General features: G+C 48.0%; 1 protein-coding gene across 1 annotated transcript in view; it reads left to right on the plus strand.

The window, feature by feature from the left end:
• TRAPPC10 (trafficking protein particle complex subunit 10) overlaps positions 1 to 20,282 on the plus strand; it is an 837,250-nt gene that overhangs the window by 429,186 nt on the left and 387,782 nt on the right. The window contains exons 12-13 of the mRNA XM_053705118.1: positions 6,183 to 6,323; positions 17,480 to 17,592. Of these exons, the coding sequence (XP_053561093.1) occupies positions 6,183 to 6,323; positions 17,480 to 17,592 (254 nt within the window). The remainder of the gene's footprint in view (positions 1 to 6,182; positions 6,324 to 17,479; positions 17,593 to 20,282) is intronic.

Consider the following 20,282-nt stretch of genomic DNA (forward strand, 5'->3'; position numbering starts at 1 on the left):
TGTTTGTACCTACAGCTTCCTGTCACTACTGTCACTGCCTGTTGTACCTACAGCTACCTGTCACTACTGTCACTGCCTGTTTGTACCTACAGCTTCCTGTCACTACTGACACTGCCTGTTGTACCTACAGCTACCTGTCACTACTGTCACTGCCTGTACCTACAGCTTCCTGTCACTACTGTCACTGCCTGTTTGTACCTACAGCTACCTGTCACTACTGTCACTGCCTGTTTGTACCTACAGCTACCTGTCACTACTGTCACTGCCTGTTTGTACCTACAGCTTCCTGTCACTACTGTCACTGCTTGTTTGTACCTACAGCTTCCTGTCATTATTGTCACTGCCTGTACCTACAGCTTCCTGTCACTACTGTCACTGCCTGGTGTACCTATAGTTTCCTGTCACTATTGTCACTTCCTGTTTGTACCTACAACTTCCTGTCATTACTGTCACTGCCTGTTTGTACCTACAGCTTCCTGTCACTACTTTCACTTCCTGTTTGTACCTACAGCTTCCTGTCACTACTGTCACTGCCTGTTTGTACCTACAGCTACCTGTCACTACTGTCACTGCCTGTTGTACCTACAGCTACCTGTCACTGCTGTCACTGCCTGTTTGTTCCTACAGCTTCCTGACACTACTGTCACTGCCTGTTGTACCTACAGCTACCTGTCACTACTGTCACTGCCTGTTTGTACCTACAGCTTCCTGTCACTACTGACACTGCCTGTTGTACCTACAGCTACCTGTCACTACTGTCACTGCCTGTACCTACAGCTTCCTGTCACTACTGTCACTGCCTGTTTGTACCTACAGCTACCTGTCACTACTGTCACTGCCTGTTTGTACCTACAGCTACCTGTCACTACTGTCACTGCCTGTTTGTACCTACAGCTTCCTGTCACTACTGTCACTGCTTGTTTGTACCTACAGCTTCCTGTCATTATTGTCACTGCCTGTACCTACAGCTTCCTGTCACTACTGTCACTGCCTGGTGTACCTATAGTTTCCTGTCACTATTGTCACTTCCTGTTTGTACCTACAACTTCCTGTCATTACTGTCACTGCCTGTTTGTACCTACAGCTTCCTGTCACTACTTTCACTTCCTGTTTGTACCTACAGCTTCCTGTCACTACTGTCACTGCCTGTTTGTACCTACAGCTACCTGTCACTACTGTCACTGCCTGTTGTACCTACAGCTACCTGTCACTACTGTCACTGCCTGTTTGTACCTACAGCTACCTGTCACTGCTGTCACTGCCTGTTTGTTCCTACAGCTTCCTGACACTACTGTCACTGCCTGTTGTACCTACAGCTTCCTGTCACTACTGTCACTGCCTGTTTGTACCTACAGCTTCCTGTCATTACTGACACTGCCTGTTTGTACCTACAGCTTCCTGTCACTACTGTCACTGCCTGTTGTACCTAAAGCTTCCTGTCACTACTGTCACTGCCTGTTTGTACCTACAGCTTCCTGTCACTACTGTCACTGCCTGTTTGTACCTACAGCTTCCTGTCACTACTGTCACTGCCTGTACCTACAGCTTCCTGTCACTACTGTCACTGCCTGTTGTACCTACAGCTTCCTGTCACTACTGTCACTGCCTGTTTGTACCTACAGCTTCCTGTCACTACTGACACTGCCTGTTTGTACCTACAGCTTCCTGTCACTACTGACACTGCCTGTTTGTACCTACAGCTTCCTGTCACTACTGACACTGCCTGTTTGTACCTACAGCTTCCTGTCACTACTGTCACTGCCTGTTTGTACCTACAGCTTCCTGTCACTACTGACACTGCCTGTTGTACCTACAGCTACCTGTCATTACTGACACTGCCTGTTTGTACCTACAGCTTCCTGTCACTACTGTCACTGCCTGTTGTACCTTCAGCTTCCTGACACTACTGTCACTGCCTGTTGTACCTACAGCTTCCTGTCACTACTGTCACTGCCTGTTTGTACCTACAGCTTCCTGTCACTACTGACACTGCCTGTTGTACCTACAGCTTCCTGTCACTACTGTCACTGCCTGTTGTACCTACAGCTTCCTGTCACTACTGTCACTGCCTGTTGTAACTACAGCTTCCTGTCACTACTGTCACTGCCTGTTGTACCTACAGCTTCCTGTCACTACTGTCACTGCCTGTTGTACCTAAAGCTTCCTGTCACTACTGTCACTGCCTGTTTGTACCTATAGCTTCCTGTCACTACTGTCACTGCCTGTTGTACCTACAGCTTCCTGTCACTACTGGCACTGCCTGTTTGTACCTACAGCTTCCTGTCACTACTGGCACTGCCTGTTTGTACCTACAGCTTCCTGTCACTACTGTCACTGCCTGTTTGTACCTACAGCTTCCTGTCATTACTGTCACTGCCTGTTGTACCTACAGCTACCTGTCATTACTGACACTGCCTGTTTGTACCTACAGCTTCCTGTCACTACTGACACTGCCTGTTGTACCTACAGCTTCCTGTCACTACTGCCACTGCCTGTTGTACCTACAGCTACCTGTCACTTCGTGTTTGTACCTACAGCTACCTGTCACTACTGTCACTGCCTGTTTGTACCTACAGCTTCCTGTCACTGCGTGTTTGTACCTACAGCTACCTGTCACTACTGTCACTGCCTGTTTGTTCCTACAGCTTCCTGTCACTACTGTCACTGCCTGTTGTACCTACAGCTTCCTGTCACTACTGTCACTGCCTGTTTGTACCTACAGCTACCTGTCATTACTGTCACTGCCTGTTTGTACCTACAGCTTCCTGTCACTGCGTGTTTGTACCTACAGCTTCCTGTCACTACTGTCACTGCCTGTTGTACCTACAGCTTCCTGTCACTACTGTCACTGCCTGTTTGTACCTACAGCTTCCTGTCACTACTGTCACTGCCTGTTTGTACCTACAGCTTCCTGTCACTACTGTCACTGCCTGTTTGTACCTACAGCTTCCTGTCATTACTGTCACTGCCTGTTGTACCTACAGCTTCCTGTCATTACTGACACTGCCTGTTGTACCTACCGCTTCCTGTCATTACTGACACTGCCTGTTGTACCTACAGCTACCTGTCACTACTGTCACTGCCTGTTGTACCTACAGCTTCCTGTCATTACTGACACTGCCTGTTGTACCTACAGCTACCTGTCACTACTGTCACTGCCTGTTGTACCTACAGCTACCTGTCACTACTGTCACTGCCTGTTGTACCTACAGCTACCTGTCACTACTGTCACTGCCTTTTGTACCTACAGCTACCTGTTACTACTGTCACTGCCTGTTGTACCTACAGCTTCCTGTCACTACTGTCACTGCCTGTTTGTACCTACAGCTTCCTGTCATTACTGTCACTGCCTGTTGTACCTACAGCTTCCTGTCACTACTGTCACTGCCTGTTTGTACCTACAGCTTCCTGTCACTACTGTCACTGCCTGTTTGTACCTACAGCTTCCTGTCATTACTGTCACTTCCTGTTTGTACCTACAGCTTCCTGTCATTACTGACACTGCCTTTTGTACCTACAGCTACCTGTCACTACTGTCACTGCCTGTTTGTTTCTACAGCTTCCTGTCATTACTGTCACTGCCTGTTTGTACCTACAGCTACCTGTCACTACTGTCACTGCCTGTTTGTACCTACAGCTACCTGTCACTACTGTCACTGCCTGTTGTACCTACAGCTACCTGTCACTACTGTCACTGCCTGTTGTACCTACAGCTACCTGTCACTACTGTCACTGCCTGTTGTACCTACAGCTTCCTGTCACTACTGTCACTGCCTGTTTGTACCTACAGCTTCCTGTCATTACTGTCACTGCCTGTTGTACCTACAGCTTCCTGTCATTACTGACACTGCCTTTTGTACCTACAGCTACCTGTCACTACTGTCACTGCCTGTTGTACCTACAGCTTCCTGTCATTACTGACACTGCCTTTTGTACCTACAGCTACCTGTCACTACTGTCACTGCCTGTTTGTACCTACAGCTTCCTGTCATTACTGACACTGCCTTTTGTACCTACAGCTACCTGTCACTACTGTCACTGCCTGTTGTACCTACAGCTTCCTGTCACTACTGTCACTGCCTGTTTGTTCCTACAGCTTCCTGTCACTACTGTCACTGCCTGTTGTACCTACAGCTTCCTGTCACTACTGTCACTGCCTGTTTGTACCTACAGCTACCTGTCACTACTGTCACTGCCTGTTTGTACCTACAGCTTCCTGTCACTGCGTGTTTGTACCTACAGCTTCCTGTCACTACTGTCACTGCCTGTTGTACCTACAGCTTCCTGTCACTACTGTCACTGCCTGTTTGTACCTACAGCTTCCTGTCACTACTGTCACTGCCTGTTTGTACCTACAGCTTCCTGTCACTACTGTCACTGCCTGTTTGTACCTACAGCTTCCTGTCATTACTGTCACTGCCTGTTGTACCTACAGCTACCTGTCACTACTGTCACTGCCTGTTGTACCTACAGCTACCTGTCACTACTGTCACTGCCTTTTGTACCTACAGCTACCTGTTACTACTGTCACTGCCTGTTGTACCTACAGCTTCCTGTCACTACTGTCACTGCCTGTTTGTACCTACAGCTACCTGTCACTGCCTGTTTGTACCTACAGCTACCTGTCACTACTGTCACTGCCTGTTTGTACCTACAGCTTCCTGTCACTACTGTCACTGCCTGTTGTACCTACAGCTTCCTGTCATTACTGACACTGCCTGTTGTACCTACAGCTACCTGTCACTACTGTCACTGCCTGTTGTACCTACAGCTACCTGTCACTACTGTCACTGCCTTTTGTACCTACAGCTACCTGTTACTACTGTCACTGCCTGTTGTACCTACAGCTTCCTGTCACTACTGTCACTGCCTGTTTGTACCTACAGCTACCTGTCACTGCCTGTTTGTACCTACAGCTACCTGTCACTACTGTCACTGCCTGTTTGTACCTACAGCTTCCTGTCATTACTGTCACTGCCTGTTTGTACCTACAGCTTCCTGTCACTACTGTCACTGCCTGTTTGTACCTACAGCTTCCTGTCACTACTGTCACTGCCTGTTTGTACCTACAGCTTCCTGTCATTACTGACACTGCCTGTTGTACCTACAGCTTCCTGTCATTACTGACACTGCCTTTTGTACCTACAGCTACCTGTCACTACTGTCACTGCCTTTTGTACCTACAGCTACCTGTTACTACTGTCACTGCCTGTTGTACCTACAGCTTCCTGTCACTACTGTCACTGCCTGTTTGTACCTACAGCTTCCTGTCATTACTGTCACTGCCTGTTGTACCTACAGCTTCCTGTCATTACTGACACTGCCTTTTGTACCTACAGCTACCTGTCACTACTGTCACTGCCTGTTTGTTTCTACAGCTTCCTGTCACTACTGTCACTGCCTGTTTGTACCTATAGCTACCTGTCACTACTGTCACTGCCTGTTGTACCTACAGCTACCTGTCACTACTGTCACTGCCTGTTGTACCTACAGCTACCTGTTACTACTGTCACTGCCTGTTGTACCTACAGCTTCCTGTCACTACTGTCACTGCCTGTTTGTACCTACAGCTTCCTGTCATTACTGTCACTGCCTGTTGTACCTACAGCTTCCTGTCATTACTGACACTGCCTGTTGTACCTACAGCTTCCTGTCATTACTGACACTGCCTTTTGTACCTACAGCTACCTGTCACTACTGTCACTGCCTGTTTGTACCTACAGCTTCCTGTCATTACTGTCACTGCCTGTTGTACCTACAGCTTCCTGTCATTACTGACACTGCCTGTTGTACCTACAGCTTCCTGTCATTACTGACACTGCCTTTTGTACCTACAGCTTCCTGTCATTACTGTCACTGCCTGTTGTACCTACAGCTTCCTGTCATTACTGTCACTGCCTGTTGTACCTACAGCTTCCTGTCATTACTGTCACTGCCTGTTGTACCTACAGCTTCCTGTCACTACTGTCACTGCCTGTTTGTACCTACAGCTACCTGTCACTACTGTCACTGCCTGTTGTACCTACAGCTTCCTGTCATTACTGACACTGCCTTTTGTACCTACAGCTACCTGTCACTACTGTCACTGCCTGTTTGTACCTACAGCTTCCTGTCACTACTGTCACTGCCTGTTGTTATACCTTCATACTCTGTTCCTTACCCGCTGCTCTTTCTACTTTCAGGAAGAAGTCTGCTCCTCAAAAGGCTGAGCCATTCCTGCAGGGAGCGCTAAAGATGTACCAGACCGAGGCCTGGGCCCTACCTCTCACCCACACCCGCAAACAGCTGGCTGAGTGTCAGAGACAACTGAGGCAAATAGAGCCGTATCCTTTTATCTCTACCATAAAAACAGCAGGAATACTCAATTTCCATCTTAATATGGGAAGAGTCCACATCTGCATTCCTTACTTTTGGGAAATACTGAACCTGACCACCAGGAGGAGGCAAAAACACCCCAGCCAAAGGCTTAAATACCTCCCCCACTTCCCTCATCCGCCTTTCGTCACATGAGCTTGGCAGAGAAGTGTCAGAAGATTTCGGAGTAGTCTCTTATGGAGGGTAGTAATCTTCGAGATGGGACTGGAGTTTTAAGTAGTCCTGTCAGCCTCTCAGTGAGAGCATGGATGAAAGAGTCCAGAGATGCAGGGAGAGTCTTTCTGCTAAGCCATCCCGACTCATATTAACAGCTCCTTGGCAATCAGCGTTGACGAGTTTCGCTGCCTGCTTCACTCAAGTCCATGGCAGAAGCGATGCTACTATCTGTCACACTTGAAGGGCCGTGTTCCTGTTCCACGGCGTAGATTCTGGTCAGATTGTTTCATATTTTATACATGTATGGTAACGCAAGAAGACAGGGTCACAGTGTGGCTCCTTTTATCTGTATAGAATCAAGGGTTAATAACTCCTGAGGGGGATTATTGAACAGTGGGGAATAATAATCTTATGTGTTTATTTGATTTTATGCTGCTTTATGTGTGATATGCTATGGGCTCCATAGGCTGTTATGGAATATACAGGTTTCACTTTCACTTTGAGAGCTGTGCAGTTTACAAGCTTGGCGCTTTCTCTCATAGCAGGGACGGTCCTGCATTGTGCACCATGTGATTCTTTCCCTCTTTCCTGACCGGGTGTCTATCAGAGAGGAGTCCTAAATCTCTGTACTGTCTGGGTCATAGGAGGTGGTGAGTGCCACAGCCATTGGGGTATAAGGTGCAGTTTTTAATAAAATGTTTTATTTCTCTAGTTCTCCGGTTATTGCACTAGCGATGGAGGATTCTGTTACTTTAGAGGGCTCTCCCTCTTTTCCTAATGAGTAGTTCCTGTTTATATGGTGAGGAGGCCTTAGATCTGCCCTCTCAAATTTTGTTCCATATGCCTTGATAATGTGATAATAGCAAACATGTTTGTTACCACTGAGCCGTCCACCTCTGACGAGTTGTCGTCCAGTGAGGTGCGTACCCTACATTGTTATCTCTATACACATGCAGTTTCCTATGGCATTGCTGATTCTCCATCTGGAGGGGCCCTTTTTTCCCCAGACGTTACTGCGCAGTTCAGACAGCGGTGTCTGCAGCCTTTAATGCTGTATCCCTGTGTGTGACACTGGTCAGTAACTGCCCCTGTCTGATTTGCCCATTCATGTGCGTGACACTGGTCAGTAACTACCTCTATCTGATGTGCCCATCCCTGTGTGTGACACTGGTCAGTAACTGCCTCTATCTGATGTGCCCATCACTATGTGTGACACTGGTCAGTAACTGCCTCTATCTGATGTGCTCATCACTGTGTGTGACACTGGTCAGTAACTGCATCTGTCTGATGTGCCCATCAGTGTGTGTGACACGGGTCAGTAACGGCCTCTATCTGATGTGCCCATCACTGTGTGACACGGGTCAGTAACTGCCTCTATCTGATGTGCCCATCCCTGTGTGTGACACGGGTCAGTAACTGCCTCTATCTTATGTGCCCATCCATGTGCGTGACACTGGTCAGTAACTGTCTCTGTCTGATATGCCCATCCATGTGCGTGACACTGGTCAGTAACTGTCTCTGTCTGATATGCCCATCCCTGTGTGTGACACTGGTCAGTAACTGCCTCTGTCTGATGTGCCCATCACTCTGTGTGACACTGGTCAGTAACTGCCCCTGTCTGATATGCCCATCCCTGTGTGTGACACTGGTCAGTAACTGCCTCTGTCTGATGTGCCCATCCCTGTGTGTGACACTGGTCAGTAACTGCCTCTGTCTGATGTGCCCATCACTAAGTGTGACACTGGTCAGTAACTTTCTCTGATGTGCCCATCCCTGTGTGTGACACTGGTGAGTAAGTGCCTCTGTCTGATGTGCCAATCACTGTGTGACACGGGTCAGTAACTGCCTCTATCTGATGTGCCCATCACTGTGTGACACGGGTCAGTAACTGCCTCTGTCTGATGTGCCCATACCTGTATGTGACACTGGTCAGTAACTGCCTCTGTCTGATGTGCCCATCACTGTGTGTGACACTGCTCAGTAACTGCCCCTGTCTGATGTGCCCATCAGTGTGTGTGACACGGGTCAGTAACGGCCTCTATCTGATGTGCCCATCACTGTGTGACACGGGTCAGTAACTGCCTCTATCTGATGTGCCCATCCCTGTGTGTGACACTGGTCAATAACTGCCTCTATCTGATGTGCCCATCACTGTGTGTGACACTGGTCAGTAACTGCCTCTGTCTGATGTGCCCATCACTGTGTGTGACACTGGTCAGTAACTGCCTCTATCTGATGTGCCCATCAGTGTTTGACACTGGTCAGTAACTGCCTCTGTCTGATATGCCCATCCCTGTGTGTGACACTGATCAGTAACTGTCTGATGTGCCCATCACTGTGTGTGACACTGGTCAGTAACTGCCTCTATCTGATGTGCCCATCACTGTGTGACACTGGTCAGTAACTGCCCCTGTCTGATGTGCCTATCCCTGTGTGTGACACTGGTCAGTAACTGCCTCTGTCTGATGTGCCCATCCCTGTGTGTGACACTGGTCAATAACTGCCTCTGTCTGATGTGCCCATCACTAAGTGTGACACTGGTCAGTAACTTTCTCTGATGTGCCCATCCATGTGCGTGACACTGGTCAGTAACTGTCTCTGTCTGATATGCCCATCCCTGTGTGTGACACTGGTCAGTAACTGCCTCTATCTGATGTGCCCATCCCTGTGTGTGACACTGGTGAGTAACTGCCTCTGTCTGATGTGCCAATCACTGTGTGTGACACTGCTCAGTAACTGCCCCTGTCTGATGTGCCCATCAGTGTGTGTGACACGGGTCAGTAACTGCCTCTATCTGATGTGCCCATCACTGTGTGACACAGGTCAGTAACTGCCTCTATCTGATGTGCCCATCCCTGTGTGTGACACTGGTCAGTAACTGCCTCTGTCTGATGTGCCCATCACTGTGTGTGACACTGGTCAGTAACTGTCTCTGTCTGATGTGCCCATCCCTGTGTGTGACACTGGTCAGTAACTGACTGATGTGACCATCACTGTGTTTGACACTGGTCAGTAACTGACTGATGTGCCCATCACTGTGTGTGACACAGGTCAGTAACTGCCTCTATCTGATGTTCCCATCACTGTGTGTGAAACTGGTCAGTAACTGTCTGATGTGCCCATCACTGTGTGTGAAACTGGTCAGTAACTGTCTGATGTGCCCATCACTGTGTGTGAAACTGGTCAGTAACTGTCTGATGTGCCCATCACTGTGTGTGACACTGCTCAGTAACTGTCTCTTTCTGATGTGCCCATCACTGTGTGTGACACTGGTCAGTAACTGATTTGCCCATCACTGTGTGTGACACAGGTCAGTAACTGCCTCTATCTGATGTTCCCATCACTGTGTGTGACACTGGTCAGTAACTACCTCTATCTGATGTTCCCATCACTGTGTGTGACACTGGTCAGTAACTGCCTCTATCTGATGTGCCCATCACTGTGTGTGACTCTGGTCAGTAACTGCCTCTATCTGATATGCCCATCACTGTGTGTGACACTGGTCAGTAACTACCTCTATCTGATGTTCCCATCACTGTGTGTGACACTGGTCAGTAACTGCCTCTATCTGATGTGCCCATCACTGTGTGTGACTCTGGTCAGTAACTGCCCCTGTCTGATGTGCCCATCACTGTGTGTGACACTGCTCAGTAACTGCCCCTGTCTGATGTGCCCATCACTGTGTGTGACACTGGTCATTAACTGCATCTGTCTGATATGCCCATCACTGTGTGTGACTGATCAGTAACTGCCTCTGTCTGATGTGCTCATCCCTGTGTGTGACATGGGTCAGTAACTGTCTCTTTCTGATGTGCCCATCACTGTGTGTGACACTGGTCAGTAACTGTCTCTTTCTGATGTGCCCATCACTGTGTGTGACACTGCTCAGTAACTGTCTCTTTCTGATGTGCCCATCACTGTGTGTGACACTGCTCAGTAACTGTCTCTTTCTGATTTGCCCATCACTGTGTGTGACACTGGTCAGTAACTGCCTCTGTCTGATATGCCCATCACTGTGTGTGACACTGGTCAGTAACTGCCCCTGTCTGATGTGCCCATCACTGTGTGTGACACTGGTCAGTAACTGTCTCTATCTGATGTGCCCATCACTGTGTGTGACACTGGTCATTAACTGCCTCTGTCTGATGTGCCCATCACTGTGTGTGACACTGGTCAGTAAATGCCTCTGTCTGATATGCCCATCACTGTGTGTGACACTGGTCAGTAATTGCCTCTGTCTGATGTGCCCATCACTGTGTGTGACACTGGTCAGTAACTGTCTCTGTCTGATGTGCCCATCCCTGTGTGTGACACTGGTCAGTAACTGACTGATGTGACCATCACTGTGTTTGACACTGGTCAGTAACTGACTGATGTGCCCATCACTGTGTGTGACACAGGTCAGTAACTGCCTCTATCTGATGTTCCCATCACTGTGTGTGAAACTGGTCAGTAACTGTCTGATGTGCCCATCACTGTGTGTGAAACTGGTCAGTAACTGTCTGATGTGCCCATCACTGTGTGTGACACTGCTCAGTAACTGTCTCTTTCTGATGTGCCCATCACTGTGTGTGACACTGGTCAGTAACTGATGTGCCCATCACTGTGTGTGACACTGGTCAGTAACTGATGTGCCCATCACTGTGTGTGACACTGGTCAGTAACTGATGTGCCCATCACTGTGTGTGAAACTGGTCAGTAACTGTCTGATGTGCCCATCACTGTGTGTGACACTGCTCAGTAACTGCCTCTATCTGATGTTCCCATCACTGTGTGTGACACTGGTCAGTAACTACCTCTATCTGATGTTCCCATCACTGTGTGTGACACTGGTCAGTAACTGCCTCTATCTGATGTGCCCATCACTGTGTGTGACACTGGTCAGTAACTGTCTCTATCTGATGTGCCCATCACTGTGTGTGACTCTGGTCAGTAACTGCCCCTGTCTGATGTGCCCATCACTGTGTGTGACACTGCTCAGTAACTGCATCTGTCTGATGTGCCCATCACTGTGTGTGACACTGGTCAGTAACTGCCTCTGTCTGATGTGCCCATCACTGTGTGTGACTGATCAGTAACTGCCTCTGTCTGATGTGGCCATCACTGTGTGTGACACTGGTCAGTAACTGCATCTGTCTGATATGCCCATCACTGTGTGCGACTGATCAGTAACTGCCTCTGTCTGATGTGCTCATCCCTGTGTGTGACATGGGTCAGTAACTGCCTCTGTCTAATGTGCCCATCCCTGTGTGTGACATTGGTCAGTAACTGCATCTGTCTGATGTGCCCATCCCTGTGTGTGACACTGGTCAGTAACTGCATCTGTCTGATGTGCCCATCCCTGTGTGTGACACTGGTCAGTAACTGCCTCTATCTGATGTGCCCATCACTGTGTGTGACACTGGTCAGTAACTGTCTCTATCTGATGTGCCCATCACTGTGTGTGACACTGGTCAGTAACTGTCTCTATCTGATGTGCCCATCACTGTGTGTGACACTGGTCATTAACTGCCTCTGTCTGATGTGCCCATCACTGTGTGTGACACTGGTCAGTAAATGCCTCTGTCTGATATGCCCATCACTGTGTGTGACACTGGTCAGTAATTGCCTCTGTCTGATGTGCCCATCACTGTGTGTGACACTGGTCAGTAACTGTCTCTGTCTGATGTGCCCATCCCTGTGTGTGACACTGGTCAGTAACTGACTGATGTGACCATCACTGTGTTTGACACTGGTCAGTAACTGACTGATGTGCCCATCACTGTGTGTGACACTGGTCAGTAACTGTCTGATGTGCCCATCACTGTGTGTGACACTGCTCAGTAACTGTCTCTTTCTGATGTGCCCATCACTGTGTGTGACACTGCTCAGTAACTGTCTCTTTCTGATTTGCCCATCACTGTGTGTGACACTGGTCAGTAACTGCCTCTGTCTGATGTGCCCATCACTGTGTGTGACACTGGTCAGTAACTGCCCCTGTCTGATGTGCCCATCACTGTGTGTGACACTGGTCAGTAACTGTCTCTATCTGATGTGCCCATCACTGTGTGTGACACTGGTCAGTAACTGTCTCTATCTGATGTGCCCATCACTGTGTGTGACACTGGTCATTAACTGCCTCTGTCTGATGTGCCCATCACTGTGTGTGACACTGGTCAGTAAATGCCTCTGTCTGATATGCCCATCACTGTGTGTGACACTGGTCAGTAATTGCCTCTGTCTGATGTGCCCATCACTGTGTGTGACACTGGTCAGTAACTGTCTCTGTCTGATGTGCCCATCCCTGTGTGTGACACTGGTCAGTAACTGACTGATGTGACCATCACTGTGTTTGACACTGGTCAGTAACTGACTGATGTGCCCATCACTGTGTGTGACACTGGTCAGTAACTGTCTGATGTGCCCATCACTGTGTGTGACACTGTTCAGTAACTGTCTGATGTGCCCATCACTGTGTGTGACACTGGTCAGTTACTGCATCTGTCTGATGTGTCCATCACTGTGTGTGACACTGGTCAGTTACTGCATCTGTCTGATGTGCCCATCCCTGTGTGTGACACTGATCAGTAACTGCCTCTATCTGATGTGCCCATCACTGTGTGTGACACTGGTCAGTAACTGCATCTGTCTGATGTGCCCATCCCTGTGTGTGACACTGATCAGTAACTGCCTCTATCTGATGTGCCCATCACTGTGTGTGACACTGGTCAGTAACTGTCTCTATCTGATGTGCCCATCCCTGTGTGTGACACTGATCAGTAACTGCCTCTATCTGATGTGCCCATCACTGTGTGTGACACTGGTCAGTAACTGTCTCTATCTGATGTGCCCATCCCTGTGTGTGACACTGATCAGTAACTGCCTCTATCTGATGTGCCCATCACTGTGTGTGACACTGGCCAGTAACTGTCTCTATCTGATGTGCCCATCACTGTGTGTGACACTGGTCAGTAACTGCCTCTATCTGATGTGCCCATCACTGTGTATGACACTGGTCATTAACTGCCTCTGTCTGATGTGCCCATCACTGTGTGTGACACTGGTCAGTAAATGCCTCTGTCTGATATGCCCATCACTGTGTGTGACACTGGTCAGTAATTGCCTCTGTCTGATGTGCCCATCACTGTGTGTGACACTGGTCAGTAACTGCCTCTGTCTGATGTGCCCATCAGTGTGTGACACTGGTCAGTAACTGCCTCTGTCTGATGTGCCCATCACGGTGTGACATGGGTCAGTAACTGCCTCTGTCTGATGTGCCCATCCCTGTGTGTGACATTGGTCAGTAACTGCATCTGTCTGATGTGCCCATCACTGTGTGACACGGGTCAGTAACTGCCTCTGTCTGATATGCCCATCCCTGTGTGTGACACTGGTCAGTAACTGTCTCTATCTGATGTGCCCATCACTGTGTGTGACACTGATCAGTAACTGCATCTGTCTGATGTGCCCATCCCTGTGTGTGACATTGGTCAGTAACTGCATCTGTCTGATGTGCCCATCACTGTGTGTGACATTGGTCAGTAACTGCCTCTGTCTGATGTGCCCATCCCTGTGTGTGACATTGGTCAGTAACTGCCTCTGTCTGATGTGCCCATCCCTGTGTGTGACATTGGTCAGTAACTGCATCTGTCTGATGTGCCCATCACTGTGTGTGACACTGATCAGTAACTGCCTCTATCTGATGTGCCCATCACTATGTGTGACACTGATCAGTAACTGCATCTGTCTGATGTGCCCATCACTATGTGTGACACTGGTCAGTAACTGCCTCTGTCTGATGTGCCCATCACTGTGTGTGACACTGGTCAGTAACTGCCTCTGTCTGATGTGCCCATCACTGTGTGTGACACTGTTCAGTAACTGTCTGATGTGCCCATCACTGTGTGTGACACTGGTCAGTTACTGCATCTGTCTGATGTGTCCATCACTGTGTGTGACACTGGTCAGTTACTGCATCTGTCTGATGTGCCCATCACTGTGTGACATGGGTCAGTAACTGCCTCTATCTGATGTGCCCATCACTGTGTGACACAGGTCAGTAACTGCCTCTGTCTGATGTTCCCATCCCTGTGTGTGACACTGGTCAGTAACTGCATCTGTCTGATGTGCTCATCACTGTGTGTGACACTGGTCAGTAACTGCATCTGTCTGATGTGCCCATCACTGTGTGTGACACTGGTCAGTTACTGCATCTGTCTGATGTGTCCATCACTGTGTGTGACACTGGTCAGTAACTGTCTGATGTGCCCATCACTGTGTGTGACACTGGTCAGTAACTGCCTCTATCTGATGTTCCCATCACTGTGTGTGACACTGGTCAGTAACTGCCTCTGTCTGATGTGCTCATCACTGTGTGTGACACTGGTCAGTAACTGCATCTGTCTGATGTGCTCATCACTGTGTGTGACACTGGTCAGTAACTGCATCTGTCTGATGTGCTCATCACTGTGTGTGACACTGGTCAGTAACTGCATCTGTCTGATGTGCCCATCACTGTGTGTGACACTGGTCAGTAACTGCCTCTGTCTGATGTGCCCATCACTGTGTGTGACACTGGTCAGTAACTGCATCTGTCTGATGTGCCCATCACTGTGTGTGACACTGGTCAGTAACTGCCTCTATCTGATGTTCCCATCACTGTGTGTGACACTGGTCAGTAACTGCCTCTATCTGATGTGCCCATCACTGTGTGTGACACTGGTCAGTAACTGCCCCTGTCTGATGTGCCTATCACTGTGTTTGACACTGGTCAGTAACTGCATCTGTCTGATGTGCCCATTACTGTGTGTGACACTGGTCAGTAACTGCCCCTGTCGGATGTGCCCATCACTGTGTGTGACACTGGTCAGTAACTGTCTGATGTGCCCATCCCTGTGTGTGACACTGGTCAGTAACTGCATCTGTCTGATGTGCCCATCACTGTGTGTGACACTGGTCAGTAACTGTCTGATGTGCCCATTACTGTGTGTGACACTGGTCAGTAACTGTCTGATGTGCCCATCACTGTGTGTGACACTGGTCAGTAACTGTCTGATGTGCCCATCACTGTGTGTGACACTGGTCAGTAACTGTCTGATGTGCCCATCACTGTGTGTGACACTGGTCATTAACTGTCTGATGTGCCCATCACTGTGTGTGACACCGGTCAGTAACTGTCTGATGTGCCCATCACTGTGTGTGACACTGGTCAGTAACTGTCTGATGTGCCCATCACTGTGTGTGACACTGGTCAGTAACTGTCTGATGTGCCCATCACTGTGTGTGACAGCGGTCAGTAACTGTCTGAAGTGCCCTTTACCTGTGTGACACTGGTCAGTAACTGTCTGATGTGCCCTATACCAGTGTGACACTGTTCAGTAACTGTCTGATGTGCCCATCACTGTGTGTGACACTGGTCAGTAACTGCCCCTGTCTGATGTGCCCATCACTGTGTGTGACACTGGTCAGTAACTGCCCCTGTCTGATGTGCCTATCACTGTGTTTGACACTGGTCCTTAACTGCATCTGTCTGATGTGCCCATTACTGTGTGTGACACTGGTCAGTAACTGCCCCTATCGGATGTGCCCATCACTGTGTGTGACACTGGTCAGTAACTGTCTGATGTGCCCATCCCTGTGTGTGACACTGGTCAGTAACTGCATCTGTCTGATGTGCCCATTACTGTGTGTGATACTGGTCAGTAACTGACTGATGTGCCCATTACTGTGTGTGACACTGGTCAGTAACTGTCTGATGTGCCCATCACTGTGTGTGACACTGGTCAGTAACTGTCTGATGTGCCTATTACTGTGTGTGACACTGGTCAGTAACTCTCTCTATCTGATGTGCCCATCACTGTGTGTGACACTGGTCAGTAACTGTCTGATGTGCCCATCACTGTGTGTGACACTGGTCAGTAACTGTCTGATGTGCCCATCACTGTGTGTGACACTGGTCATTAACTGTCTGATGTGCCTATCACTGTGTGTGACACCGGTCAGTAACTGTCTGATGTGCCCATCACTGTGTGTGACACTGGTCAGTAACTGTCTGATGTGCCCATCACTGTGTGTGACACTGGTCAGTAACTGTCTGATGTGCCCATCACTGTGTGTGACAGCGGTCAGTAACTGTCTGAAGTGCCCTTTACCTGTGTGACACTGGTCAGTAACTGTCTGATGTGCCCTATACCAGTGTGACACTGGTCAGTAACTGTCTGATGTGCCCATCACTGTGTGTGACACCGGTCAGTAACTGTCTGATGTGCCCATCACTGTGTGTGACACTGGTCAGTAACTGTCTGATGTGCCCATCACTGTGTGTGACACTGGTCAGTAACTGTCTGATGTGCCCATCACTGTGTGTGACACCGGTCAGTAACTGTCTGAAGTGCCCATCACTGTGTGTGACACCGGTCAGTAACTGTCTGATGTGCCCATCACTGTGTGTGACACCGGTCAGTAACTGTCTGATGTGCCCATCACTGTGTGTGACACCGGTCAGTAACTGTCTGATGTGCCCATCACTGTGTGTGACACCGGTCAGTAACTGTCTGATGTGCCCATCACTGTGTGTGACACCGGTCAGTAACTGTCTGATGTGCCCATCACTGTGTGTGACACCGGTCAGTAACTGTCTGATGTGCCCATCACTGTGTGTGACACTGGTCAGTAACTGTCTGATGTGCCCTATACCAGTGTGACACTGGTCAGTAACTGTCTGATGTGCCCTATACCTGTGTGACACCGGTCAGTAACTGTCTGATGTGCCCATCACTGTGTGTGACACCGGTCAGTAACTGCCCCCGCTTGCTGTACCATTCCTGGGTATTTATTTTCATGTTAGGAGTGTTCCTCACTGTTTATGGTCTGACAGATTGTTTGAGGTTATAGTGTTGTCTGTCTGGGCCTAGCGTATGTCCCCTCTACACCCTATGCCCGTATGACCCAGTTCCTTAACCACTTACAGATACCTACAAACTTGCTGCTTGTTGGCTGCGGATGTGAATCTGTCCCAGGAGGAGCGTGCTGGGTATTGTAAGGAAATCCTCACATTTGCAGAGAAGTCTTCTGGCACCCAAGGTACATCAAGGTTATTGAGTATCACTCACCACTGGCGGATTAATCTATATGCAGAGGATACTAATGCGCATATATAACATATTCTCTAGGCCAGTGTTTCTCAATCGCGGTCTTCAAATACCCCCAACAGGCCAGGTTTTCATTATAGCTGAACCAGTGCACAGGTGAAGTAATCAGCTGATCAGTAACCATGGTTACTAACCTGCTCTCACTCATCAACTGATTATTTAATCTATGCACTGGTTCAGCTATAATGAAAACCTGGACTGTTGGGGTTACTTGAGGACCACGGTTAAGAAACTCTGCTCTAGGTTACCCATCTTATATATTGTATTTGCTTTTTCTTCCGCCATGTTTTTCACGTCTTCTTAGACTTACATGCTTTATTACGTACCCTTTATAGTAAGCTAGTGCCCCTGCCCCTCATATGTATAATATAACCCCCACAGGTAGTCTCTGACTATAATAACAAAAGTAAATAAGAAATCGAACAGTTATATATAAAAATAAGACACATAATGGTATAACCACAACTCATTCAGTAGTCTAGCATATATTCAGCCACAACTACGTATTACTCAGAACAGTATCCTCACATTACTAATTGGTTGCGGTTGGTATTTACAGAAAAGTAAGATATATATTTGGAAAACAGCGAATACAGAACAATACCTGTAGTTAGCTATAGCTCATAATCTGGGGTTAGAATGTAATACATTTAGTAATAAAGACCACTTGAGAACCAAAACCGGAGCATGGAAGTTGCTGTTGGATATTACTGGTTACAAATGGGATTTGGAGAAGCAATTTCACTAGGCACATTTTAAGGGAAACTAACAATTCCCCCTGTAAAAAGCCAGCTAAAGAGAGGGGTTAACCAAAAGGTGCCGTAAACACATATCCTCCATCAAAGGGACATAGGAATGAAATGAACCTCAAATATCGGCAAAAGCTTTTAATCTTAGTTAAACCTGCACAGACAGAAAAGTATTACAGAAAGCACGAGCACACTGAAGGGAGAAAAACAAACTGATTGAGTAGATCCAGCTGAACTCTATAGAGCTCTCTGACTGATGGTCTCACCAGTTTATCCTTCCTGCATCAGTCAATATGTACAAAAAGTCTCCCTCTCAACTGCACAGTACAATCATCTATAACCCTCTCCGTTCAGAGGAAACAGCGATTCTATGTCCCCCCCCCATGTTGCAGGGGATCCTAATTTGTAAAACAGATTCGCGGCACAACATAGGCTCCCTGACCCCTTTAACCTGGTTGTGCAGCGGCTTGAGAATGCATAAGCTTATGAGTCTAAACGTTCAGTCATGTTTTGTCTAGGGACATTAGATTTATCTTTACCTTCCGAGGTTAAGATTCCTCCATTGAAATAGAATTGCTTCATCTGAAGGGGCTTCCTCTGCTTCAGGCAGGTTTAGGAGAAAGAAACGTAGGGTCTTGATCACAACGAAGGTGGTGTGAATAAATGGTTTATTCCTAGAGAGGGATTATCTAACTAACTTTGTGTCTTAAAATCAGCGATTATTTATCAGGTGAGACCCCTCCCCGTGGAAGGCATGGACAGGAAATAAACCACACTGCTTTACTTGTATCTTGACTGCCTACCTTGCCTATTCCTTTTCTAGTCCGTCTGGGTCCCTCTCTGGGTTCCTTGGTAAGTTAATTGGAGGCTGCTTGCAACTGTTTGTACTCGCTGAGCTGCTTACATATTCCCTACTTACTGTCCATCCTGGTGGTAGGAGGCATGCTCCAGACACGCATATTGTGTCCTGTGAGGACCGGCTTGGGCGACAGCATGTTCCCAGTGTGATGTTATGTGACCCAATGCTGGAGAGCTAATATGACCTCAATTAAACGCTGCGAGGACTCCGCAGCTTTGCAGGAAAATGTCCCTTTACTGTTATGTGACGCTTCCAACCCTGTTGCTGTAGGTGCCCAGGATCCTCAGCCTATGTTACATCTTTGTTAGGATTGCTGGCTCTGTAGCCCTTTCTCATTCAACCTTTTATTTCTCTTGTTAAGTGTAGTCAGTCCACGGGTCATCCATTACTTATGGGATTATATCTCCTCCCTAACAGGAAGTTGCAAGAGGGAAACACCCAAGCAGAGCTGCTATATAGCTCCTCCCCTCACGTGTCATATCCAGTCATTCTCTTGCAACCTAACTAAAGATAGGTCGTTGTGAGAGGGCTGTGATGTTTTTAACTTAGTTTATGTCTTCAATCAAAAGTTTGTTATTTTAAACGGCACCGGAGTGTGCTGTTTATTCTCAGGCAGCATTAGAAGAAGAATCTGCCTGAGTTTTCCTATGATCTTAGCAGACGTAACTAAGATCCACTGGCTGTTCTCATACATTCTGGGGAGTGAGGTAACTTCAGAACAGGGGAATAGCATGCAGGGCCCCCCTGCAAGGAGGTATGTGCAGTAAATTATTTTCTAAGGAATGGAATTGACTGAGAAGATACTGCTAATACCGATGTAATGTAAGTTCAGCCTTAAATGCAGTGGTAGCGACTGGTATCAGGCTGATGAATGTGTGTGTACACTGAAGTATTTTTCTAGGGAATAGAATTTTACTCAGAAAATACTGTTAATACTGAAGTAATGTATGAGCCTTCACTGCAGTAAAAGCGACTGGTAGCAGGCTTATTAATAACACTTCATAACTTTTAAAT

The sequence above is a fragment of the Bombina bombina genome, chromosome 3 (genome assembly GCF_027579735.1).
Source record: "Bombina bombina isolate aBomBom1 chromosome 3, aBomBom1.pri, whole genome shotgun sequence".
Classification (NCBI taxonomy): Eukaryota; Metazoa; Chordata; class Amphibia; order Anura; family Bombinatoridae; genus Bombina; species Bombina bombina.